Genomic DNA, 27,021 nt, shown 5'->3' on the forward strand with positions numbered 1-27,021 from the left:
TATTTCTAGTAATGTTTGTAGTTACACAATACCATGACCATAAAAGATAAAATCCTCACTACTACAGATAAGTGAAAGATTGAGGTATTGTTTCTGCAGCTATCGCAAAAGTTCATGCTGATGCAAGCTGCAAATATCTCATCTGCCAGCTGTGTATTTCTATCTGAACCATTTCTGAGGCCAGGCACGCCGCTTATCTTGCCAAGATTTTTCATCAGCATTCGTTAGTCCACCTAAACTTCACCACGTGTAGTAGTACAATTGAAGACCTGAATATAAGAACGACCCAAGTCCATGGAAGACCATTTCGAGTAAACTTAAAAAAACTTCATATCTTTTTTATTTGTCCAATAATATTCTATCTAACTGTGATGGGAAGGCAACATTGTATATGCAAATTAGAACATATATTATTATGGCAATTAACATTTACATTAGTTGTGGAGAGGCCATTTTGTGTGATGGACTTGGGTCGTTCTTTGATTCATATACATGATATTCTGCTACAGAGATGAGAGGACGAGAGAGGGCGCTATAATATGAATGTAAGAATGACCCAAGTCCTTCATTCTTACATTCATATAAGATTTAACTCATTTTTTTTCAGGCACTTCCGGGGTTATTAGGATCTATCATTAATACACAAGATGAGTCCATGCATAAGCTACAATTTCCCATGTCAAACTGAATTTGGCGAAAAATTGGACTTGGGTCGTTCTGATATTCAGGTTGTCAATTGTACGCCTTAGTCCAAATGGATGGCTATAGTGACACAGTAGGGAATAGGGACATGGGGTAATCTCCATACACTGACAAGTAGTTTCCACACATCAGCATTGACTTGCACAGAAAACAGTCCAAGCAAATTATTTATTCTTGCATCAAGATGCTTTTATTGCAGCTAATTGACAAGTTGCACTTCATCTCTGTAAATGAGCGCTGATTATTCAGTGTGTGAGTAATAACCATGATAAAGAAATCATGAGCACATATGATTATGGACAAAAGTCCCACCTAAGTACATGTATACCCAATTTTTTCATTTATTTTTTTTATCATGGATGTTACTCAGACACTGAATGATATCCACTTATTCAAGTTGATGAAGAAGAATTTGTTAATTAGTTATAAAGAAAACAGTCTAGCTGTCTATTGGTGAATGAAGAACAGTATTAAAGGGATGGATACCTTCGACACGCTCCACAATACTGCACAACCCTCTCCCATAGGTGACCACAGTGACGGGCTGGTCGCTGCGTTTCTGAACTTTGACCCCCGGCTCTAGGCAGGCGCTCTTCGGGTTGCACTGTCCGTCTGCGGGAATCTCAACCTTAAAGCACAGCTCTTCGGGAATTTCCGTGCTTGGGTCGGTGTTCAATGATACGACCCCATTTTCATTGGACACAATCACACCTGGAGCACAAAACAAGGGTGCATCAAAACACAAATGTGGCTTAAAAAAAAACAAAAACAAAAAACAAAACAAAAACAAGTTCCCTTCTAGGTTCAAGCTGCATCATCATTTCTTGATATGAATACTTAACTCTTTATGTGCCATGGTGGAAACCCCCTGTGTGCCACATTATTCTGAGACACAAATGTTGTCATGCTTTGAGAAAACATCTGTTTTTCCAATATATTTTACTTTTATAGACTTATGTTAAGCTGGACGCATAGTGAGTAAAGTTGTAGAGAAAATGTCTAGCTTTGCTTTTGATGTAAATTGTATGACAGATCTATGATTGTTTTTCTTTCAAATGACTTGTACATGTAGCTAAATTACTGTAAAGGCATGACGTTTGCACACAAAACAGTGACAGAAACTTAGAATTCATACGTAAATCCAGTAGGGAACACGACTTGATAGTCAATCACAGCATAAAATGCAAGCTACACGAGTGTATATGTGAGAGGAACAGAAGCACGAGAAACGCTTTTATTGTACTGCACCATTTGGCGATTTATGGATTGGTTTGGGTGGTTTTTGTATATATGCGAATATGCGAAGTTGGCACGCCGTCGACTGAGTCGATCGAGCGAACGTGGCACATAAAGAGTTGAAATACATCTTGAATGAAACATTGCATTGAAGTCAACTATAAAGATCAATAACTGTTTGATGTGAAGTGCTGCTTTCAGACCTCTCAGCCTTTCTCACTGGAAAAAATAGGAAATTGGCTACAAAGTATCAAAGAAAGAGCACTTCCCATAGAATTGTGTACAGGTAGTGAAGTTATCAAGAGAAATAGGAAACTCCAATGGAAATAAGAGCTGCGAATGGTCAAATTCAGATTCTTTCGTCGAAATTCAGAATGATTGGGAAGTCTATGTTTAGCACTAAACATATCAAGATGCTGGTGAAAGATGCGAAATCATCACTTTAGATTTTTTTTTGATATGGTCACCTCTTTTTCCTTCTCATTTACGTACAGCTGAATAATTCACATTGGTAAATCTAGGTTTTGAATCAGATGCTACAGAACATGGTTAAAAAATATTTCATGCCAATGAATGATGACCTGTTTAAAGATTGCACATACACGTTTGGGAAGTAGATGATGCAATGTTTGTGGTAATCATCCAAAAGTATGTTGACCTTTTTTTTTTTTTGTTATATAACCTGACAGATAAATTGTAAGATGAAAACATCATGATTACCTATGATCTTCACACATTGTGCATTCTTACACTGTACATGATGTAAAAAGTTGTATGTGATTGCTAGTGGTATCACTGTTCTGTGGAAATATGCAAAACATTTAAAATGATCAATCTCCTTCAATTCAATGTCGATTATAACATCTAAATGTCTAATAGTCATGAAGCGGTATGATATTCTTGTTAAATGTGCATTTTATATAGGTGTGTTTGTTTGTTTGTCTGTTTTCAATGTGGGTCCAGTACACTTTTATCCAACTTACCATAGACACTTGGTATTGATGCTGAAAGAAAGGAATAAGAAAAAAGGACAATGAGATAAACACATGGTAAACAACAATAAGTGGATGGCTACTTTACGCACTTTGTGTCTGTTTCATATGCCACTCTACTGACAAACAAAATACAAAGATGGTTCATGCACATGGCTTTGTTCTCAAAATCTCAATGGCATCATAGAGACTCATAATGAATCATTATCTTTTTAAAGAACTTCATATGATAGGAAACCCAGTGCTCACTTTCTCTACAAATGTGTATTTCACACACTAAAAAGGTAGACATTTTTGTGGTGAAGGTATTTTCACACATTTTGTGTGACAAGGAACTCACACAAAAATAAAAGCACATGTATATTTTTGCTAGTTATATTATGTGTCGATTCCCATGGAATTCAAAACTTGGAAAATTCATCTTACTCCGACCGAATGCAAAGTTAATTGACAAGTGCAAAAATGTGTGCTTTCTATAAAAAAAAATGGGATTAGATGAAACTGGCACCTTTAAAGTCACACATGTCAATCTGCAGTCAGTCACATTAAAGTTCACACAAGGATTCATACAGATGTATTTCAAACCAAGTTTGCTTCACACACACAGATATCAATGAACCAAGATGTCTGAAAGCCTTTCACACCATGTGACTGAGGGGATATCTGGCTCTGATCAGCAGTTTTACAACATATTGTCCAACAAATTTTACAATGAATATTTGTGTAGATCTCTGGAAAGGGTAAAACCAAAATACTCACGGGCTGTTGAAGCCAGCACTTCAGCACTCTCTGTACTTCTACCATTACTGTTTTCTGCCGACACTGAAATGATGTACCGTGTGAACGCCTCTAGCGGTTCAATGACGTATCCATTCTCTCTAATACCTGCAAAAAGAGACATTTATGCCATTTTTCAACATATATTTAAGAAACTTCATTAGATTGCATCCTGTCCCCAAACAGGTACACTTACAAGTTTCATATATCTATTCGAATTGGGGGGGGGGGGGGGGGGCAGGTGAAGAATTTTATTTCAAAAGTTGCATTAAAAAAAAAAAAAACTGTATAACTTTCCATTTTTTTGCAAGTGTTCTAATGACACTTCAAATAGTTATACACATGTAGTGCATCACAGACCATAATGGAAGCTAGGCAGCTCACAATGCCTCTAACAATGCCTCAACAGAAAGGCCACGATGACAAAAAGGGATTAAAGGAGATTAGGTGATCTCTTTTCACAAACAATGACATGAACACAACAGTGCCAAGTAGCATATAATGCATGGTAAAGGCTAAAACTCCTGTTGCCTTGACAGAGTTCAAGCCCGCCTGACAACAATCACAAATCAAAATGACAGAGGTCCCAAAGAGGTATAAGGGAGATATTTGTGTGTGACATGCTTCTGAAATTAAAGCCCTGATGTTAACCCGTTCCATACGGAAACCTGGTGGCCTGTGTATTAAGTCTATGGGGATTTCAGAATTTGGTATGGAACGAGTTAACAAAAAAAAAAGAATGTTTGTATATTCTATCTTATAGAAACAGCTTCATGTCCAATCTTTCAGATAGCGTTTTGCAGAATCTGGGAAACTTAATTGGCAATCCTAAATTTAAAGGACAAGTCCACGTTCATATACATAAGGATTGAGAGAATGCAGCAATATTAGTAGAACACATCAGTGAAAGTTTGAGGAAAATCGGACAATCCGTTCAAAAGTTATGAATATTTTAAGTATCTGCGCAGTCACTGCTGGAAGAGAAGACTACTACAGGGTATGATGTCACATGCGTACAACTAATGAAGGAAAATAAAAAGAGAATTTCACAAAACTTTACTTTTTGAATAAAGTGCACATTTCTTCTACTTGCTACTGACGTATGTTAAGGGTAATATTATTCCCCCTGCCTTCTGAAAGAGAGAAGTCGAGTGTTCTTTTGTTATGCGAGAAAAATGGAAATATGCTGAATTTTCTTTATTCTTTCTTTATATCGTTGTACTCATGTGACATCACAAGCTATAGTAGTCTTTTCATCCAGCCATGACTGAGCAGAAACTTCAAAAATTCATAACTTTGTAACGGATTGTCCGGTTTTGCTCAAACTCTCACTGATGTGTTCTACTAATATTGCTGCATTCACGCAACCCACATGTCTATGAAGGTGAACTTGTCCTTTAAGAGATATTTGTGTATGATTTTTTGCAGCAGACTTTCCCATTTGTGTATACCAGTAACCCATTGACTGACTTCATTTCCTCTGCACTGTGTATATCAATGTGTGCTCCAATTAGCAGACCCACCAATTCACACTTAATCATGCAAACCCCTGGACCATTATCTTCTTCACATTCAAATTCAAACATTGACAGAAAATGTTAGAGTCTCATTGTTCCCTGAAAGCCATCATCATGATCATATTTTATCAACTTTAGTATTTTGTTTGTTTTGTTTATGGTAGCAACGCACCGAACATCTCCTCGCATTGTGGGGTACTCTCGTTCGTGCAGTATTTGACGATGAAACTTTGCGCTTCCCCTCCGTCAAAGCCTGGTTGCCAGGCAACCGGGATGGAATCGGCAGTCGTCTCCGACATGTTGACCCTGAGATGAGATGGGGCTTCCGGTTTGGCTGTGGGGAGGAGAATCAAGGGTGATGTGGTCCTTGAGGTGAACTAGCTGGTAAGTTATCTAATTACTGCCATTGTGCACATCAAATTAAACTGTATGCTCAAAATATAGAAAATGGGTCAAAGATATCTCCACATCTGTCAAGTACCATGCTCAAATAGCCTGTAGAACGGGATATAAGTATTGCTTGTCACAACTGTGCAAACAGTACCTCTCTACACTGAGAGTAATGAAATGATGAATAAAACAACAATGACAACCCAGTTGAAGAAAGAATAGCGGAATCCTTTCTACATGAATAGTTTGATCGCAAAAATGGTCCTAATCGTAAAGTGCCATTTCAAACATTTCAAAGTGAGTCCATCATCAGATCAAACAAAATTAAAAATTTTCCAGTAATACCTCACTTGTTATATAACTTGGGATATTCTTGAAGTTTCATTAAAAGATTTCAGATATTTTCTTGTTATTTTGTTTGTATCTTAGCAGCTTTCATTGCAAATATCTCAGATTACCAATATTGGAGTTAACTCATTTTGTGGTCAATCACTTCATCTAAACTTAAAATGGATTATCTTTTCACTGATGGCAGTACAGTCCAGTACAAAGCATATACAGCAATCATAAGAAAAATCATTCCCTAGTATCAGGCCGAATACATCTTTGAAAAGCCAGAGATGTTTAATAGTAGGATAACTTACAAGTTCCACTCAGCGTGATGATGAAGGAGTCATTTCCCTGCGGGTTGCTCGCCGTGCACTCGTAATTGCCGTGGTCAAGTTTTGGCTGGACGTCCTCGATGGTCAGCGTGCTGGTGATGACACTCTTGTAGTCGGTATTATCTTCCACCGACTCCTCCGTGGCCCGCTCCCAGAGGTCCGTGGAGTGGTTGCCGTGGCGACTCCAGGAGATGGTGAAGCTGGGGTTGCCCTCGGCAACGCACTTCAAGGTAACTGCGGAGCCCTCATTGGCTGTTGAGCGATTGTCAGCCTTGTTCAATATGGTTGGAGGAACTATTTGAAATGAAAGAATGATAAAATAAATACATTTAACTTAAAATTGTTTTATTCTTTTTGTTTTTATTTCAACAAGAGTACAGCTTGCCTTTAACCCGTTGAAAAACGAGTCCCAAGTATACTCGGGCAAGGGTCTATGAGAAATATGTTGTAGCGAAATGCGCTCATCCTCAACGGGTTAAGTAAATGGAGTGACTGTCAGATGATCATAATGTCTGTATGACTACTTGACAACCCTGATTGTCATACAAGGAAATAGTAAACAACACTCACTTCAGGTTGTAACCATGACTACAAACAACTGACTCACAATAAAATGCCTCATAAAATCACAACTGACTGGGGATCACGACAAGGCACATATAGAAAAGGTGACTGTACTTACAACGGGTTGTATAACATTATCCTTAACCCTTGTTATGCCAGGGACTATGGACAGTGCATGCAATGCTATGGGGTTTTCTCTGCCAATTGGCGCTCAAAACACACAACTGCTCCTTAAAGGCTGTCTTGCTGCCAGCTCTATGGCATTTCTGGCATTCCAGTCCATACAAAAGCAAAAGGTTTCTGCTTTTCATATCAACAACATCTCAGCCAAAGAAACCTTTTGCTGTGACAGAGAAGAAAACAAACACACACACACACACACACACACACACACACACACAAAAGACCAGTGCTAAATCTGGGTTACATGTCCACTACATAAGGGTATTACTCACAGTCAACAATCAGCTGCTCTTCGTTCATGGTGGATGGGGCAATGCCATTGTCAGCGAGGCATCGGTAGATACCGGTGTGAGATCGCCGCACCCGCTGGAACCGCAGGGCCTGGGAGCCATCCTCCTTGGTAAACTGATCAAGCATTAGACCAGGGTTGTCGGCCTTGATCCAGACCAGGCCCGGCTTGGGGTTGCCATCGGCTTGACAGGTGATCTCGAAATCCTCGGTGCCCTCCTGGATGAAACGGTCGCTCTGGTTTCGGATGAGGAGCGGCACGGTCGGTGGATCTGAAGAAGGAAATGATTGACAATATGCAAAAATTGTGTTACCAAACATATCACACGAGCAGGTCTGCCAACATTCCCACATCCAAATCTGGGAGATTCAACACAGCAATCAGGGAGATATCTGTGTGTTACATGCATTTCAATGGGTGAAAATAATTCCCAAATCAGGGAGATTTTAATATTTTTTCTCTTATTCAGACATGAACAGATTTTGACATTTTCAGGGAGACTCCTGCAGACTCTGGGAGACCTGGCAGCTCTGCACTAGAAAAAGATTCCAGTGATAGAAGAGATGAAGCAGAAAGATGGAAAGAGGAAGATGGCATGATGAAATGAACAGGATGACTAGGAGAGGGAGAGAAAGAGTTAAAGAGGAGATAGGAGAAGGAAGGAAAGAGAGGGAGGGGGAGAGATGTAGAATGAAATGGGTGAGAAAAAGTGAGATAAAGAGGGATGAAGATGAAAAAAAAGAGATAAACAGAGAGAGGGAGAGATAAGGAATGAAGGATAAATGGGAGATGGAGACATATAGTATTAAAAGGAGGAGAGGGAGAGAGAAGGAAGGAGAGAGAGAAAGAGATAGAAAAAGAGAGAGGCTGAAACAAAAAAAAAAAAATCTTGAGACTTGGAGAAATGCTGCTGTTCCATTGATACTCACACTGTATGTCTGGCAAACATTCCTCCGAGCACACCGTGGCTGTAGGGCAGGTTGGGGTAGTGGTAGCACAGCAGCGGAAGCTCTGCCCATAGTCAGCCCTGGTGAAGTTCCTCATGTAGCTCAGTGTTGTCTTCTGCCCCATGGGGGCGGTATTTTCCTCAAAGTGTGTCTGGTAGGCGTCAGCATCATCAATTGTGGTGGTACCTACACGGTCGATAATCATAGGAAACATAGGAGAAAGGTCATGATTGTATCCTTCAAACATCAATCAGAATGTCCTACAGCAAAAAATTACATCTATTCCTTGAATACATTTATTGTGGTAGCATTATTATCATTATTACTATAAATCATCAATATTATCCTCAGGAATAATCACAAAAATGATGATAATAATCATATCAATATCAGTAGAACTTTTATGATTCAATAATATTACCAGCATTCTTCCTCTCATTATCATTATTATTTTCATTTTCATCATCACCATGGTCATAAAAGTAGAATTAGCAGATGTGGTAGACGTAAACAGCAGTTGCATGAATATGATATTATCATTTCATTGTATCAATAATCAGCATAATCAGTTTCATTACTGCTTTCAGAGTTGCATAATCTGTATCAACTTCTCTGTGTGGTACTTCACAAGAGCAAGAAAATGTCATATCAAATTTACACACAAAAAACAAACTGTCTACAATCAACCTTATTCAGGCTCTCATTCTTTGAAAGAGCTGAGAAAATGTATTTTGCATTTCTCAAGTTTGAAATCACAAGAAATTGCTCCCTTTCCTCACTGTAAAACAAGAAGGCAGCCCAATTTAAGACACAATTCTGTTTCGACATTTACATGTAAACAATATCAACTTATGAAATTTGCGAGAAATTTGGAAGTTTTGAGTGGACAGACAGATATCACCTCTGACTCTACACATATCTCTGAGAGGTAGCTAATCATGTGTAGATTTCTTGTAGAGTCAAATGACCCACATCTCACACAAGGCCAGTTAGCCAGACTCACCCATGGTCCAAACCAGGTTTGCAGCTGGGTTGCTGACCCCAGACTTACAGATCATCAGTTCAGACTCACCGGCCACCACTGTTGGGCAGACGATCACTTCCACAGATCTTGGGCAGTCTGGGGAAAAGGGGAGGGTTGTGTTGGTTAATTTGCTTTATATGTTCTATGTGTTCCTTGAATTATATCTTTATCAGACAGTGTTCATACATGGGAAGCTGAACAGCCCTGGACTGGTGAACCAACAGATACATTCAACAGTACTGTTCATCAGATTGAATTTTCATCACATGGAGGGTGAATGATGGGGCAGAATAATAGTGTTTATGTGTATAAAGAGGGGAGGAGGGGATGGGTTGATATTGTGGTTACAAAGTTCAAGCAAAGTCCTGACCGAAATGGGATCATCCAAATTCTGGTATGAGCAATACAGTAGGGTAAAAAGACATGATCAGCTTTGTAGTAAAAATAAGTTTCTTAAACTCTGTCAGATGGCATATAGTGTACATGTTGTAAGATCAACCTTTTGAATTATTTCCTTATAATTTCTTATTGGTCTTTCAATGAAACAAGTGATGCTTTCAAAGAGCACAATCCCTCATCATATATTAAGTTTTGATGACAGATCGAAATTAAAGATGAAAATAAATGATTAAAGAGCTGATTCGAACATAACAGTATATTCTCTTACACTAGTTCTTGAGAATACTGTTAAGCAACTGTTAAATTAAAAAGCAAAGTACGAATACGTTCACAAATGACATTTTCGTGAATTGGAGCCGACAGCCTTTTTCGCGGTATCAAATTTTCACAAATGGTCTTTAGCATTCAATGCAAAAAGTGCGGACCAGACCTTTAGTTTGCATCTTAATTTTGTGAATCTTGGCTATCTTGCCAAATTTGTGAAATTAATCTATACATGAACATTGCTGGTTCTACACTATGTATATTTGGAGTATTTGCATAATGATTCATGATCTCGTCATTACAGTCAAATAGATTCTTGAAAGGTTTGAAGCCTGCGCAAGCAAAGTACGAGAGATGTTTTGCAAAAGGAAGGATTTAGGTAAATCTCTTCCGAAGGAAGAGGGATAATGAATCGAGTGAGATGAGGTGACTAATCCATCAATGCTTTGACCTACAAAGTAGACATCTTTTATAGGAAGCCACTCCTGGTTTTCATCTACACATCCACCATGTTTGTAAGCACTCAGATCTCCAGGCTAAGTATACCTTCCTGTCCAAATTAATCTCATGAAACCATGAAGTTGGGTGTGGAAATACACCCCTTGATTCCATGCCACTTCCTTCAAATGTCTCCGTATCATCATGCCTATTAAACCTGGCAATATATGGTTCAAAGATCGAGTGAATTTTCAAAAGCAGGAACTACTATACACCTTGTAGCTTTGAAATATAGTTAAAGGGATGGCATAGTATTGGTGGAAACGAGGATTTGGTTTCTATTTTTTTTTGCAAAATACCAAGAAACTATTTATAAAATAATACAAAGCACACCATTTTAGGAGGGATTCAAAGTTTATTAGATGAAAATCAGTTTTGGAATGGCTAAGACATAAAAAAAAAGAGTAAAAAACAAAGTGATCCTAACAAAAGGTGGGTCCCACCTTTTATTAAAATTGCTCTGTTTTGGATATCTCAGCTATTTCAAAACCGATTTTCATCAAATAAACATTGAATCCCTCTAGGACTTACATGCTCTTTCATATTTCATAAGAGGTATCTCATTATCTCACCAAGAAATGTTAGAAACCTGATGTTAGGTTTTCAACCAAAACCATATGATCCCTTTAAGAGATTTTCATCACTTTCCATTAATTCCATTGTAATTTTTTGCTTTCAGTAATCCAGAGGAGACAGATTGTTACTTTCTGTTTTTAAGCATCAAAGAGAGAGGGTACAAATAGAATACAAAGACTCACAATTGACAACCAGGGAGTCACTCAAGACTCTCATCGGCTGGGGCAGTGCCGGGTGGCTGACGCTGCACTGGAGGGCCAAGCCGTTATCCTCCCGCTGCGGGATGTAGCTCAGCAGGCTCTTGGCGTCGAAGCGGTCGTTGACGTCGGTCGACATCTGCAGCACGGCATCCATGGTCAGGTTCCGGTCGCCGACGAACCACTGGAAGGACGGCGCTGGGTGTCCATTGTCCGCTTGGCAGGTGACGGTGGTCTGCTGATCCTCCACCAGGTCTCGAGATGCACCCTGTATCACCGGTGGGTCCGGAGGACCTGTGTCACCATGACAACGGGAGAACATCATTCTATTATATACCATGACAGACAATACTCTCTGTGACAATAACAATCAAGTATACTACAGTTGTAAACAGCCAAAACAGCAACATTTCTGGTTGACTGTCGGTGGGTAAAAAAAAATAAAAATAAGATAAAGCAGAAGGAAGAAAAAGAAGTAGGAGGAGAATAAAAAGAAAAATATATAAGAATATAAGAGGGAGAAGAGTAAGAAGTAGAAAGAGGAAAGAGACATAAATGGACGAAAAAGAAAAGAAGATGCAAAATTACAAATAATTTTGAGGACATCTAATGCTTGCAGCCAAGGTTGTTGCTATCAATGTCAGATAAATCATGCTTTTCTCAAACATCTCTCAGATATCACTTTCTACAAGTCCCTTTTAGAAGCTGAATGTACATAATTGATAATTGGTGTGGTTATTGTTTAAGCATATCTTACACTGGTTAATGAAATATGCACAATATTAGCACTGATACATGTGAAATGAAGGCAAGATAAAAATCACAAAGTTGTCAGTCATTCTGAGATGACACATTAGTAATCAGAAATTAGTAATCAAACGAAACTTTTTTCAATGACTAACCTTAAAAAAAAAATCCACAGAAAGCTTTATCTATTGTCAACAGCTAATGATAACAATATAATTAAGCAAATTAACCTGTATATGCATGCTCTTTGTATCATTGTGCAAATAACTTGCTGTCTTTGCGAATTGTAAGCTTTACAAGGGTTAACCTTAGATGCCTTGAAATCTGGTCTTTACCGCATCTTCATTGCAACAATGCCTACAGCCTCCAGATTCAAAGTTTTGATAACTCCATTACACAAAGGGAACTTTATGGAAATGCTGGTCCCCTCCCCCCCAAACAAAAACAAAAAAAGTATAAAAGGATTTATTTCATGTCTGCTGTTACACTAGTTTAATAGAAACCTGAGCATGGTGATCCATGCACCATGAAGTGGAAAGGTGGGCCCAGTTCAGATACAAAGTTCCCTTGTATATCTAAGATTCCCAGTGGTCAATATCTCTGGGTGAGTACACACACAGCCAGTGAATATAACTAATGAGCGTACGCTTCAATGCACACTCTATGTGCTTGCTGACTGGTGCTATTTGAGGTTTTTGAATGTGCCCCAGTAAGCATCGAATGAATCATGCCCCCCATGTATCCCCACCCTATTAAACATGTCTTTAAAGAGAATCATCAGTCCCCTAATTAGGTATCATCTTTATGCAGTAATTCATGAAACTCACAAAAGTAAATCATCCCGTAAAGCGATTGTTCCTCCCTCTTCCCATTTTTAGTATCGTTCTAAATTGCTTTTATGACTCCATAAAAGGAGCCCTTTAGGCAAGGATAAATGGACAATGACATGTTAACACACAACTTGCACTAAATGTGGGTGCCTTGTAGAAACATAATGGGAATTTCCACAATAAGAATCCAGGGGCTACATATTCCCCAGCAAAGCATTCATTCCCAGTTAGTAACTGACATGATTTACATACAAAAAGTAAAAATAAAAAAGAATACTCCATACATGATTAAATGTACTTTGATATATCAGTGCAGCATTAAAAACAATGGCATACATTATAATCTTTTCTTTACTGTCTTTTTAACTTTTCACATTGATTCACTTTAAAACATACATGTATTGCAAAGAAACATCCCTCATCGCCCAATTGTTGCTGAACTTGCACTTGTGCTTCAGCTCTTGGGTTCCCACACACTTTAGAAGCTTAAAACTTGCCAAGCTCTTCTATTGCCATTCAGTAAACCATCCAAACCTGACCTTGCTGCAACGTTTAGCAAGCTTACTATTAAAGATTCAGTCCCAGCTGGGAGGCCACAATGACATAGCACAGATTAGGGGGATTAAATAATTTATTAATTGACAATTCATTTAGTTTCCAGACATGTGTGTCAGTTGGAGAAGGAAGCGCAGTAGGTGTTACATGAGACTGGACTGAATAGGCTTACTATGCAACCATAGCAAACACTTTGGGGCCCAACTTACAGTCAGCATGGAATCCATGAGTAATTTGAAAACTACCAGTTTGCTCATGCATATTCATATACCTATTGTAGTTTCGATGGCTATGGGAAATGGGGCATCCTGGATTTAAAGCGCCCTTGGACTGAACCTGGTTTTGTAACTGGCTTGGACGAGCGACTGGATTACATATGTCACGTCTCACACGTCATACAACTCTACCGATATGTGTGTCGTAATACATTATATGTTGAAAACGTGCATTTTTTGCGATGTACAGCACATTCATCCATCCATGTCACAAAGGGTCATTTCACCCATACAGTGCTAGTGACTATGGACAGTGTGATATAAGCAATGGGGTTTTCTGTGCCAATTAGCAGCCAAAGGATACAGTGTACGTACAAACTGTACATAGGGCTAAACAATTACGTGTATGTGTATGAAAATACATGCAGTACATGTACAATACATTGTACTTTGTACGCAAAAGGCAGGAGTTACCAGAGTACTATCTTGGCTGTGCTCAAAACTTTGATATTAGACTAGTTTACTCCAACTATATGTGATCACAGAGACTCCAACTCAAAGCATCTTTTGAATAGGATATTCTCCCGCCTGAACCCTGTAGCAAAGGGGAGACTCTGATGATTGTGTGAACATGGGCACAATGTTGTGTACATAAATGAAGCTCACATCACGAGTGGAAAGAGCAATGTCCCTTGCAGCCGGGGTCCATGGCCTGCTGAATGGGCCTGGACGCTCTAGAATTGCAACTCTCTGGTGCTTTCTTTATTAATCTATTTCTAATCATGGGCGTAAATGGCAAAAGTAATGCCAAGCTGGAGAATGCTACATCTGACAGAGTCTTAAAGGAATGGTTGAGACGGGGGTTTAGATTTTAATTTTCTGTGCGATGATTATAAACCACTTACAATATGAAAGAGTATACAACTCCAAAGAAAAATTCCAGATTTATTTCTTGACAGTTGTTCAGAACTGGCTGTGATACCAACCAACACAAAGTATTAAAAACAAAGTGGTCATAATAAAAAGGTGGGTCCCACCTTTCATTAGGACCCCTTTGTCTTTTGATAACTCAGCTACAATGTATTTCAAAACCAATTTTTATCAAATGAATGAAATTTGAATTCCTCATCAAATAGCATTGTCCAATAAACATCTTACACTACAAGTTCTGCATGTTCTTTCATATTTCATAAGAAGTTTCTCATTATCTCAAAATAAGTAGGTAGCCCCTGAAGCCCCATCTCAACCAAAACTATACCTTTCCTTCAAGAGGGAGACATACGAGGGCAGGAGAAATTCAAACTCGAGCAAGAGAGAGGGACATTTTGAGAAAATGGCCTCAAAATGGAGGATCTCCAGCCAATATTTGGAAAGTTGGAGTCTTTATATTCAACCTTCATGCATACATGTCCCTTTAAAAGAGCAATGTTATTCTTGACAACAAGAGGAATAGACTGTTTCTGTAATGTATCAAAATTCATGGATGTTTCTTTTCCTACAACTATTAAAGTAACAAGCATTTCATTCACCTGCTCCCTAATTTACAAAGTTTCTAACATTGCAATTTTGTTGCTATGTAGGGCAATCCTTATGCAAGTATTGCGGTTGTCAAGGGCAAATTTTGTAAACAAAACATATATAGAATTGAATAAATTACAGATCAGACAGTCATTCAAGTTTCACAAGCAGAAAGCTGTAGCACCAACCATTTGTTGCTAGGCATGGCAGACCTCCAGCATGCTTTGGGCTCATTAAAAGGCACTTGATTTAAAAAAAGCATGCACCAAATTATTGAAACAGTCCACTGACACACAGTCTATTGTGAGTTGAATAATCTGCTACATATACAGATGCACATGATACAACTGCTTTGAGTAGTGAGTACAAGTTATTTTTCATACAATGTAACTGTGAAAATATGCATACTATTTGTGTCAACTGTGTGTGGATGACATACATTTATAGATTTATAGAACACATCAGTTTGTCTCAACTCATTTTGGGAATTTATAATGCAATAAATCATTGAGGCCAATCTCCAGACACATTGAGGGAATTTGCAAACACACAGTTCCTCTTTTATCCACTTCTACAAGATGTAGCACTTCCTGCCATAAAAAGACTTCCTACCAGTATAGTCATAATTTTGTGAATGTTTAGAGGTGGAGGTTGTTAAAAAAATGTGGATATCTACCAATCCTTTCCTGCATTTCTGTATTAAGCCTTAAGTCACGAATACGGAAAATAAATGGTGATGTGCTCATTCCTTCCTTTCATATCAATTCTTTCTTCAAAATGAGACAATGAGTTACCTCATGAAATTATTTCCCCAAATTTTCATCTTTTTATGACATTCCTTCCTAGACTTAACCAATAAATGACAGGAAATATGTTTTGGCTGCAACTGCAACATCATTTAACCCGTTGAGGACGAGTCCCGAGTATACTCGGGCAGGGGTCTATGGGAAATGCGTGTTGTAGCAAAATCAGCCCGTCCTCAACGGGTTAATACAACCTGCTCATTCTCTTCAACTCATCTAGTGTACAACTGTGTCTCATGTAAATAGAAAGGTGCACACCCAGGCACTTACCTATGACCTGCCATGCTTTATCACAATGCCATCATCAATTCAATTCCTGAAAATGAAAATTTGTATTGTGATTTGCAAAGCCTAATATTAACCCATTGAGGACCGAGTTTGCTACAACACTCATTTCCCCTAGACACCTGCCTGAGTATACTCTGGACTTGTCCTCAACAGGTTAAGAATCAACAATGTCTAGATAACATGAAGGCCATGGAAATGCAATAGGGATTAGAGGGAAATAGGAAATCTCCAATCCTTTACAATTATTTTCCAGACATATGTGCCAACTGGCCAAGAAGGCATTCCAGTGTGCACGCCAAACAGTGAAAAAAAGCACCAAGCACTGGTAAAGTTTAATGCCAAGTGCTACGCTAAGCTTACCTTCCACAGAAAGCATCACGCTGGTATCGATGCTGATTCCAAAGGTGGTTGCCCGGCAACGGAGGACCTGTCCATGGTAGGCCCTCGTGGGCTGGATGATGATGGAGCTGGTGGCGTCCGTCAGGAGCGAATTTTCGCCGTTTTCCGTGAAGTCCGGACCGCTGACCCCCAAGAGTACCTGCTCACCCTGTAGATACCATGCGATCTCGGAGCCAGGCCTCGTCCCAAGACTCTGGCAGGTGATGGAGGCGGGAACGTCCTGCCTCAGAGTGAGTTCTCCACCGTCTGGTACCGCCTCAGACTCAAACAGGATGTCCACCTGGCTAGGAGGCACTGCAAGATAACAAGACAGAGCATTGCACCTGATTATTCTTCCACGGCTCAGTGGTCAAAAGTAAGAGTGGAAATGGCTCTAAAGAAGACTAGAGAAATGGAATCAAGCAATGTGTAATATTTCTCTTGTCATTCTATCTATCTTATAGAGTATTTTTGCACAGAATTTCTTACTACTACATTGGAATACTTGGTTTACGGACAATATGTAATGGGAGTGTAGCCCAATTAAGAATACAATTGTATATACACATACTTGTATCAAAATGGTGGGAGGAAAGCTGCTGAAAGAGTGGATACTTCAATACACGCTAATATAAAATTATGTGGCTTAAAAGGGGTATAAAAACAAAACCAAAAGTGCTAATACATGTGTACATGTACTTCTTTCAGCTGAACTTGTTGAGGATGAGCTGATTTTGGAATAATGACCCATGCACTTCCCATAAGAACCTGTTTGAGTGTACTCTGATCTAGTCTTCAAAACGTTAATAAATATATTCCAGCTCACCTTGTACATCAAGCAGCACAAACTCTGATAAGTCCGTGTCCAGGGCAGGGTGTGTGGCATCGCAGATGACCCTCGCTCCGTGGTTAAGCAGGGTAGGGGTGAAGGTCACCTCGCGGCTGGACAACTGGAGCTTGCTAACGCTCGTGGGTTGGTATTCCAGGCTGCCCTGGGTCAGCTGGAGGACGGAGTCTGCTGACCACTCTAGACTGGCCGGTGGGTTGGCCCCTCCCTGGGAGGTGCAGGTTATGGTGTAGGATTGGTCAGACACCACCGGTATGTAGGTAGCGCTCTCGTGGCCGGATGGAGTGGTGGCGTCCGACAGGACCACAGATGTCGGGGGAACTATGAGTGGGAGGATTCAAACATCAGATATTGGTGGGACTGATGGAGGACCCCATTCCAGAAACAAGTTTGCCACCTGTTTGCTGATACATCCACAGACTCCTACCCTAAACATCCATTTTAGGTTTAAACGAGAGATACTCCCACCTTATCCCCCTGCAAACTGGAAACTCTGATAGCATGAATATTCAGCCACACATTATAATGTGAGTGTAGCACACATCACAAGAGCCAAGCACAATATCCCTTGTGACATGGGCAGTGGCCCTGGAAGCTCTAGGGTTCAAGAGACACTCACTGATGTTTAATATCTTTCTAGTCTTCCTTTTTTTTTAACAGATATGACAAAACTTAAGTTGGGCAGGAAGAAACAAACAATTCATAGCATTTATGATATCAATCTAGTTTGCAATTCAGGAAAGGCAGTTTTAATGTATGTGTTCTTGACACCTTACTTGCACAGTTTGAACACTTTGTATAAAGAACATTCATTGGTCTGTACAAGAGAGATTTATATAATGGTCATTGCCACATCAATATCATTTTCATGAATGGGCAGAAAGCTATCACACTTTTGTTTGTGTTTTGTGGGGCACTTTAAACAAATGTACATGTGGTTTGTATGCACATAAATGCATGATATCACAGGGTAGTGTTCAGTATAATACACAGAGGCTGAGAAAAAAAAGCAACAACAAACTTTATTACTTACCATTCACTACAATTTTAACATTTGCCTTTGCTGTTCCAGAGAGCGTTGTAGCCGCACACATATACGTGTTGTCGTCCTCGATCCCAATGTTTTGAACTGTCATGTTTCCGCTGAACTTTTCGTCAACCACCAGTTCATACTTATTAGTGTCTATGTTTGTCCTTATGCACGATGACGGACACGTGTAGGACGCGAGCACGGTTTCCTCCATCTGCCACGAGAGGCCGCCAAACTCAAATTCGCCGGATGGCGGGGAGTAGGTGCAAACGAGAGTCACGCTGTCTCCGACCCGAGATGATATTGAAGCGGGTGTCGAGACTGCCAAACCTGCCCCCGAGCCTGCACCATGATAAAGAGAAAAGGGGAAAAAAAAAATTATAAAGACGAAGATAACTTTGCCTCAAGATACAAATGTAGCTCCACACAAGCAAACAATAAAAAAATAATAATAATAATAACAAGGTGAATGTATGTAACATGGGACTGACATTTATGATGTTTAGCATACAAATGTATTTTATAAACGTACTGTAGGGCCTACATGCATTTTAAAGGTCAAATAAACACACATGAAAAATCTGTTGATATGGTTTGGTATTGATTAGAAAAGATAATGATATTTGTAGGGCTCCCTAAAATTCTATTGAACTCTGTTGGTTTGCTTTTTTTTTTAACCATTTCTAAATTTGGTGGTGAACATATGTTTAGTTTTAATACTTGGACTGACAAAAATGTGACACTCTAGCATTGCTGAGTGACACTGTATTGTGAAGGCATATTGATATAAAGGCATGAACACTGTCTCTATGTAAAGAATAACACTCAATGTCTTTGGATTTACACATGTAGTAGTGTGAGCTCTGTCTCATGATAAGGAATACGTTTGTTCTTCCTCTCCAAATGCTACATTGAACAGTGGATTACCATCCTATCATGATCTGCCAGTATGTCAACTTTGCATATATATATCTCAGCATTTTGTATTGTCAAATTTCTAACAGTCATTAAAATGTTATGTTATAATGTACTAACAGTTAAATGCTAGGAAAGAGAGAGAAGGGATCTCTACTCAACAAAGAAAAGGAGAAGAAGAAGAAGGAGAAGGACAGAATATAGTAAGGTGGGAATTAAGGCTGGTAAATTTTAAATACTGATAAAATTGAATAAGATATGTGAGTGTGTGTGTGTGTGTGTGTGTGTGTGTGTGTGTGCTGGTGTGGGGGGGGGGGGTGGGTTAAGACAGGTGATGTTTGGCACTGCAAGAGTGCATGGTTGTTGAGTCAGGTGGTCCAGTATTCTCAGCCCAAAACATTGAGATCGCATCTCTCATATGTAGAGTTTGTACACACATATACACGCTGCACAGTCACAGCAGTACTATAAGAAGCACACACTGAGGTAGAGGGTACAGGGTAAACCACACTGACACTGTGGGGGATGACGAACCCTCAGCTCTCTATACACACCTTGCGCGGTGTCAGATTCAGAGCAAAGTCAAGGTCAGCGCCTAATACCTGGGCAGCAGATATTAAGACACCTGACTGGGCGCTTCTTGGCCTATAACCTACATGTACAGGATCTTGGCTCAATCTACGTGTAAAACCAACCATTATACTCTGTGTGCCATAAAAAATGGCTGAATTATGGTTACTGAGCATTGCACTGTACAAATGTTTGGTCTACACTGTACCAGGTCAGATACTTCTAATTCTAATCGGGTTACCCTTTTTTCTTCTGCTTTTTTTTTCTTTTTTTTGTCTGGCCTAACCATGGTTTACATTGTAGATTGAATATTTTTGTTGTTCTTGTTGTTACTGCTGTCGTAATTGTTATCTTTCTTTCTTCTTTTTTTTTTTTTTGTACAGCCTATTGCCTATTCAAGTGATCATGAAGGTACTTCCAAGTACATACATTACAGTTGTACGTACAGAATCTGTATGTATTATCTGTGCATTCCAACGTAATTGACCAATCATGTACGGGGGCCTACATACATTCTACTACAGTATGAAAATTTGGGCATCGACCCTTTTCCTGCAAAGTGACAAGAGAGCTTCCCAAAAATTTGCCTGAACATCTTGCCTATAGACAACTGTGTGCACACAATCACTTCAACACAAAGAACAGCTAGTAGCAGAAAAGAACAGGTGAAATAAATTTGTCATCTCCTGGCAGGGCAGTGAGAATTTTGTATTGTTATTTTGATTGACGTAATAAGCATCATGTGTAAAACAGCTTGGAGGAATGAAGAGTATGACTTTTCTGTTGTGCAGGCACATGTGTGTGCACGTGTCTGATGTTGGCATCCCCCTATGTACAAATTTCTCACAAGTGTTCTGATCACAAATTATGCCCTGAATATTTCCACTCCTAGATCCAAACACTGTCACACTGAAACACATGTCATATAAGGGCAAAGTACGGTACTGGTACCCTACCCATGGCCCCAGTGCGATCACAGAGTGGAAAAAAAAAATAGTGATGACTCATTTTCAATCTTTATGATAAACTTGGACAGGTGATGAAAAATTAGTAATCGTTATAAAACAAACGGGTCATGAAGTAGTGTAAAGGCAGCCATTTTTGCAATCTTTGGGTAAAATTTTTGCGACCTACACATTCGACCCATCTGAACATTGAATGACAATTGATTGAAAACCTAAAAGACACTGGACAGCTTCTCAATCTTTGTAAAGAAGTGCTATTCCAAATTGTTACATAATTATTACATGTGTGGGTTTACTCTTGATTGATACAAACTGGTAGGGATGGTACTACTGTTAAAGGACAAGTTCACCTTCATAAACATAAGGATTGAGAGAATGCAGCAATATTCGTAGAACACATCAGTGAAAGTTTGAGGAAAATTGGACAATCGATGCAAAAGTTATGAATTTTTAAAATTTTCGTGTTGGAACCGCTCGATGAGGAGACTACTACAGCTTGTTAGTCATATGCGTACAACAGTATAAAGAAAATATAAAGAAAATTCAACATATTTTCACTTTTTTCGCATAATAAAAGAGCACTTGACTTGCCTCTTTCTAAAGGCAGGGGGAATAATATTACCCATAACATTTGTCGGTAACGAGTCGGGGGAATGTGTACTTTTTTCAAAAGATGAAATTTTGTGAAATTCTCTTTATATTTTCCTTACATTGTTGTACGCATGTGACATCTAAGTTATTCATACACTGCAGTAGTCTTCTCATCCAGCGGTTACTGCACAAAAACTTCAAAAATTCATAACTTTTGAACGGATTGTCCGATTTTCATCAAACTTTCAATGATGTGTTCTACTAATATTGCCACATTCTCTCAATCCTTATGTTAATGATGGTGAACTTGTCCTTTAAGTATCTGTGTACAAAATTGTAGTCCTTGAATGAGTTGAAAAATGATGGTGATTATAATTATAGTAGTCTTTTTTTAATATCAAAAGTATGCCATGCCTGTCACACTATGGCACTCCAAGTGTATGAAGATGAGACAGGTCTCTTTTGATAATATTTCTCTTGGTGAAAATGTCACAATTAAAGGCATGAGTGTTACTCAAACAGGTTTCAAGCACTTTCTTGCAAAGTATTAAGAATGAGGTACATAAATTCTCAGTTTCAGAAACTCACTCCTTTATGGCAAGCACTCAACTTTCATAACAATCTAAAAATCTGGAGAATCAAAAGTTCAGAGAAAGCTGATTTGCCCTATTAAAGGGACGGTATAGTTTTGGTTGAGATGAGACTTTAATGTTTTCAACCCCCCCCCCCCTTTTTTTTTGGGGGGGGGGAGCGACATAGTAAGAAACCTCTCATGAAATGTGAGAGAATATAATTGTAAAAGGAATTTAAAGTTTATTTTATTAAAATAAGTTTTAAAATGACTATATCCAAGCATAATTGATCATAATAAAAGGTAAGACCCACCTTTTATGAGGATCCCACTGGTTTACTTTAATTTTGGAAATCTCAGCCATTTCAAAACTGATTTACCTCAAATACACTTTGAAGTCCAATTTGAATGATACACCCTTTGACATTTCTTGAAGTGGTTTTTAAATGCCTCACAAAAAGTTAAAAGCCGAATCCTCATCTCAATCAGTACTATACCATCCCTTTTAAGAGCAAGCATCTTCCATAATTTCAAATCAATTTAAGCCTCCACCTCTAGATATCTCACTGTACCCAAAAATGGTCTATGGGGATTTTACTGTTATATGGGGAACGGATTATTAACCCGTTGAGGACGTGTCCCAATTATACTACTAGTGCAAGTGTCTATGGAAAATGCGTGTTCTAGCAAAATCAGTCTGTCCTCAATGGGTTTTAATAACCTGTAGGGGATGAACTGATTTTGCTCTAACACGCATTTTCCACAGATACCTGCCTGAGTAGTCTCGGGACTCATCTGCAAAGGGTTAAAGGGGTTTGACTGAAACACTCACATGATTCTATGTGGAGGCAGAGCAGTCTCCAGGCAACAGACAGCAGAGGGATGAGGAAGACACGGTGGTTGAAGGAGAAATCCATTGCTGGTAGATGGCCACGCCCACTTGGTGTCAATCAATACTGTCTATTCCAAACTTTTATCCAATGGGGCTACTGATGCAATGAGCCACGCCCACAGGCTGCAGATGTTTCAGTCTTTACTCTGAGGAGCAACTAGAAAATGGTCGTCCCGTCCAGAGAAGGTGATCTACTTTCGTCCCAATATTGCAACACAGGATGAGTACCAATTCACCTCTAATTGTTATCTTTCCCTTTTTCCTTTCTGCGCAATTTCCTGCTCTGATGCATGTACATGCACATGTGCAGTTTGTAGGTACAAGGTCACTATGTTTAGAAAAGGGAAGACCTGTATTGTTTTGTTTTGTTTTCCAATTTTAACGAGGACTCTCAGATTTGTCATTCAAGAGATATAGAGTGAAAAAAGGCAGTATTCCTATGTCAATTTTGTTTTCGTTTGGTTCAGCATTTACTAGTTTTATTGCTAAAAGACTACTTACTTGGCTGAATGTACTTCCCTTTTCGTTTTCTTTTAAATCTCACTGTCTCTCTTCCAGATGAGAGGAAAAAACAATCTCAGTCCCTTTTCCTTGGGATGCTCCTGCGAGAGACACTTTTATCAACTTAATCCTCACTGGTAGACAAGAAATATCATTACACATTTGCTTCCTATGTCATCTTCTTTGAGCTCCGTCAATGCTGACCACTGCAAATAACCAACTTTCCCCTCAGGCTTATTGCCATAAATCGGTGCATGTGTACATGTACTTCCGTCTGAACTTTTTCTTGGACCCTGAAGTTTGATGGTCACACTTTACGATCTGCTCTGGACCGATGATCACATGAAGCCTCTAGAATGTTCTGGCACACCGCCTTCCCCTTCAAGACCTTTACTGTAGTGGGTGTCCCACGATGTCAAGGGGCTGTAGAGAGAACAAAAACAATATTGAGTAATTTACTTTGGAAACATTATTTACAGAATATGCTATGATTCACAGCAATCCAATTTTCATAGCAATCATCATCATCATCAACATCAACAACAACAACACCACCACCACCAACAACAACATCAACATCAACATCAACAACAACAACAACAACAACATCAACATCAACAACAACAACAACAACAACAACAACAACAGTAACAACAAAAATGTCTTCACAAGTTATTACATTGATGTTTGATACCAGACATGAAAACACCAAAAACACATCGTTGTTGCTTGGATAATTTGTATTGATGTTCATCCAGGAGTTTATAAAACAATTAGTGAAGATGACTTCATGAACTAGAGAAGCACTCTGAGAGCGCAGACCTCCGCCAAGCATGCAGCTTTTTTCCACCACTGATCTTGTTCTTCCATAGAGATTTCAGTGATTTCTACCCATACGTACTTACAGTACGCGCAATAGAAAACGCCCGACGAAAGTGCGTCCAAATTTCGTCCCAACGCTTTTAGCGTTGTTGAAATTGCCCGGGACGTTTTCAACGCTTTTTGCGTCCAGACTTCATGGACGGAATTTGGACGAATTCAATGAAATCCCCGAACGCTTTTCTGATCATGTGGACGCTTTCAACGCTTTCAACGCTTTCAACGCTTTTGTCATGCGTGCGTTGCGCGCGTCTACGGCGGATATGTACAGCATTGTAAGCCGACCCGACCCCTTGATTTTGGTCGCTTCCCACATTGCACAGGACAACGAATTAGGCGAATTTGACGAATTTTACAAGAATCTGTAGTAGTTTACTCCATCACGGATCGCCAGCATAAGTACCGGCAGTCTAGATTTAGGACAATGTTTACGTATTTAGCGCAATTGTTAAAGCACTGGGGGGTGTTTCATAAAGCTGTTCGTAAAGTTACGAACGACTTACGAGCAACTGTTGATCAGTTCTTGTGCTGAATTATCAGAACTGATCACCAGTCATTCGTAAGTTGTTCGTAACTTTGCGAACAGCTTTATGAAACAGGGCCCTGGCCCCATGAATCAGCCGTCCCATCTCAGACGATCCGCGCACTGGGCGGGAGCATCGCGGACTTGCTGCAAAACTCGTAAACTGGTTTGAAGAAAAAAAAAAGTTCAAAATCTAAACTAAATGGCAGCCAGCGCCCGGTTGCTGGTTTTGTTTTGTTTTGTTTTGTTTTGTTTTGTTTTTTGTTTTTTCCCCGTAACTTAGCGGGCCTAACCCTAACGCACGTACTCAGTATCTGAACTAATCTCGGATCTTCTGAAGCCAAAATTATCCTCAAAGAGTATAATGCATGTTTATAAACGATTCATGTGCAGTGAGAGTCAGTCTTGTGAGCAAAATACATGTATAATTCGTTGATGTTCTATAGTTTACTTCATATATTTTTTTTTTCACCTTAAGCTATGTGTTCCCAACAAAAGCATCGTGCAGGAATTGAAGAGTAATTTGGCATAGCAATTCGAACATTTATTACTGTTTTCACAGCGCCTATATTCTGGTAAATATTACGAAAAGATGCGCCAGTATTTTCGAGATCGTTGTAAAGATTGTATTGGAATTTAAAAAAAAAAGAAATACATTGTATGAAAGCTTACTACTATAGTGTTATTATCACAGATCAAATTCCTGGTCGGTCCCGAAAAAAAATTCAGTTTTGTGTTTATATCGGGATCCCCGTCATTAAATTCAACTATATATTATATATATATATATATATATATATATATATATATATATATATATATACATTATTATATGAAATACCCATATGTATAGCATCGTGTGCTGGAAGTCGCCCGATTTCCCAGTATAGAAGCCTTTGTTACGTCATAAACCCCTCAGCTGCACTGCGCACTTCGCCCTAGCAGAAACTACAGCACACACTTTTATAGTGCGCGCATGCAAACCTCAAATACGCACAGCCTGAACTCCCAAGTTCATTGACCCTACCTGCCAATATATCAAAATCCTTCATAAATTCCCCAAAATTCTCGGATCACTACCAAAATTAGTAATAATCATCTGTTACTTGTATCATTCTAAAGCTTTCCTGCAAGTTTCATCCAAATCCGTTCAGTACTTTTTGAGTTATTTTGCACAAGGACAAACACACAAACACACAAACCAACGGTAACAAAAACATAACCTCCTCCCTTGGCGGAGGTAATTACACTGTTGCCATTGACAATGCCCTGTACATTGTAATTCTTTCTGACAGATTCCTCATAATTTTCCTTTCCTTACAATAACGTTAAATGTTTTGTAATGAGATGATTGAAACATTCCCTACAGCCACTTTACGATACATCCTGAAAAAGCTTAAAATAGAAGTTTTGGGGTAGAAAGTGAAACAACTGAATGTCTGCTAAGTACTTCCTGCTCTTTTTGATAAGAGGACATGAATAAAATGTCAATGACAGTATTGAAAAAATAAATAAATATAGACCTCTTTGCAGGTCTAACACTTAAACTGTCAATTTTTATTATGTGACTTGGTCTGCAAACAATAGTTTTATAGAAAATGAATTAGGGTGCAAAATGTGACAAGCATTGGGTATGTACACGAATGGACCCTAATTGATTCCATGGTGGGGCCTTGTATTTTGAGGAGGAGACATTCATCAAAACCTAGTTTCATACACTTCAAAATGATAAAGTTTCAATTAATAGTAATGGCCTTATTAGAGTGATCATTCCAAATTAGTGCCTTTTTGGAAGATTCCAGAATATACAATATGTATTACTCATGGCCATGATATGCAATGTGTACGTGCATATTGAATGCAATGCTATCAATCCAATGCCAGCTGAAGGAAGTGACTGATAGCATGCAAACACAAAATCACCTTCTACAATAAGTGTAGCTGATGAGGAAATGAATTATTGAGGAAATTAGACAATCTATTTTTCAATCATTAACCTTTATCGGATATCATTTCAATAGAGTTTGCAAGGAAATGTTATCAAAAGCTAGCAAATGATTAATTACTGGAATAGTGTATGTACTTGTAATGGATCACTGTCCTTGCATTTTGAAAATTCAAAATTGACAATGCTAAATACAAATATTTCTGCAGCATTTCATGAGCATTTTAAATAACTGTTTTCT

The 27,021-nt window shown here is 38.9% G+C and overlaps 1 protein-coding gene and 1 long non-coding RNA gene across 3 annotated transcripts in view; both read right to left on the reverse strand.

The window, feature by feature from the left end:
- The window catches only part of LOC139738210 (nephrin-like), a 35,525-nt gene extending 12,311 nt beyond the window's left edge, over window positions 1-23,214 (reverse strand). The window contains exons 1-13 of the mRNA XM_071648867.1: window positions 22,873-23,214; window positions 18,432-18,770; window positions 17,378-17,719; window positions 16,534-16,866; window positions 11,203-11,511; window positions 9,263-9,379; window positions 8,242-8,445; window positions 7,296-7,583; window positions 6,259-6,570; window positions 5,397-5,558; window positions 3,690-3,815; window positions 2,922-2,942; window positions 1,189-1,413 (exon numbers count right to left, since the gene is read on the reverse strand). Of these exons, the coding sequence (XP_071504968.1) occupies window positions 1,189-1,413; window positions 2,922-2,942; window positions 3,690-3,815; window positions 5,397-5,558; window positions 6,259-6,570; window positions 7,296-7,583; window positions 8,242-8,445; window positions 9,263-9,379; window positions 11,203-11,511; window positions 16,534-16,866; window positions 17,378-17,719; window positions 18,432-18,770; window positions 22,873-22,957 (2,863 nt within the window). The 5' untranslated portion in view covers window positions 22,958-23,214. The remainder of the gene's footprint in view (window positions 1-1,188; window positions 1,414-2,921; window positions 2,943-3,689; window positions 3,816-5,396; window positions 5,559-6,258; window positions 6,571-7,295; window positions 7,584-8,241; window positions 8,446-9,262; window positions 9,380-11,202; window positions 11,512-16,533; window positions 16,867-17,377; window positions 17,720-18,431; window positions 18,771-22,872) is intronic.
- A 499-nt stretch (window positions 23,215-23,713) lies between these two features.
- LOC139738212 (uncharacterized) overlaps window positions 23,714-27,021 on the reverse strand; it is a 41,811-nt gene continuing 38,503 nt past the window's right edge. For both annotated transcript variants that reach the window (XR_011711423.1, XR_011711422.1), the window contains exon 3: window positions 23,714-23,856. This is a non-coding gene — a long non-coding RNA (uncharacterized lncRNA). The remainder of the gene's footprint in view (window positions 23,857-27,021) is intronic.

Source organism: Diadema antillarum, unplaced genomic scaffold, assembly GCF_040938485.1.
Source record: "Diadema antillarum isolate AM-2024a unplaced genomic scaffold, OU_Dant_1.0 seq00000730_RagTag, whole genome shotgun sequence".
Classification (NCBI taxonomy): Eukaryota; Metazoa; Echinodermata; class Echinoidea; order Diadematoida; family Diadematidae; genus Diadema; species Diadema antillarum.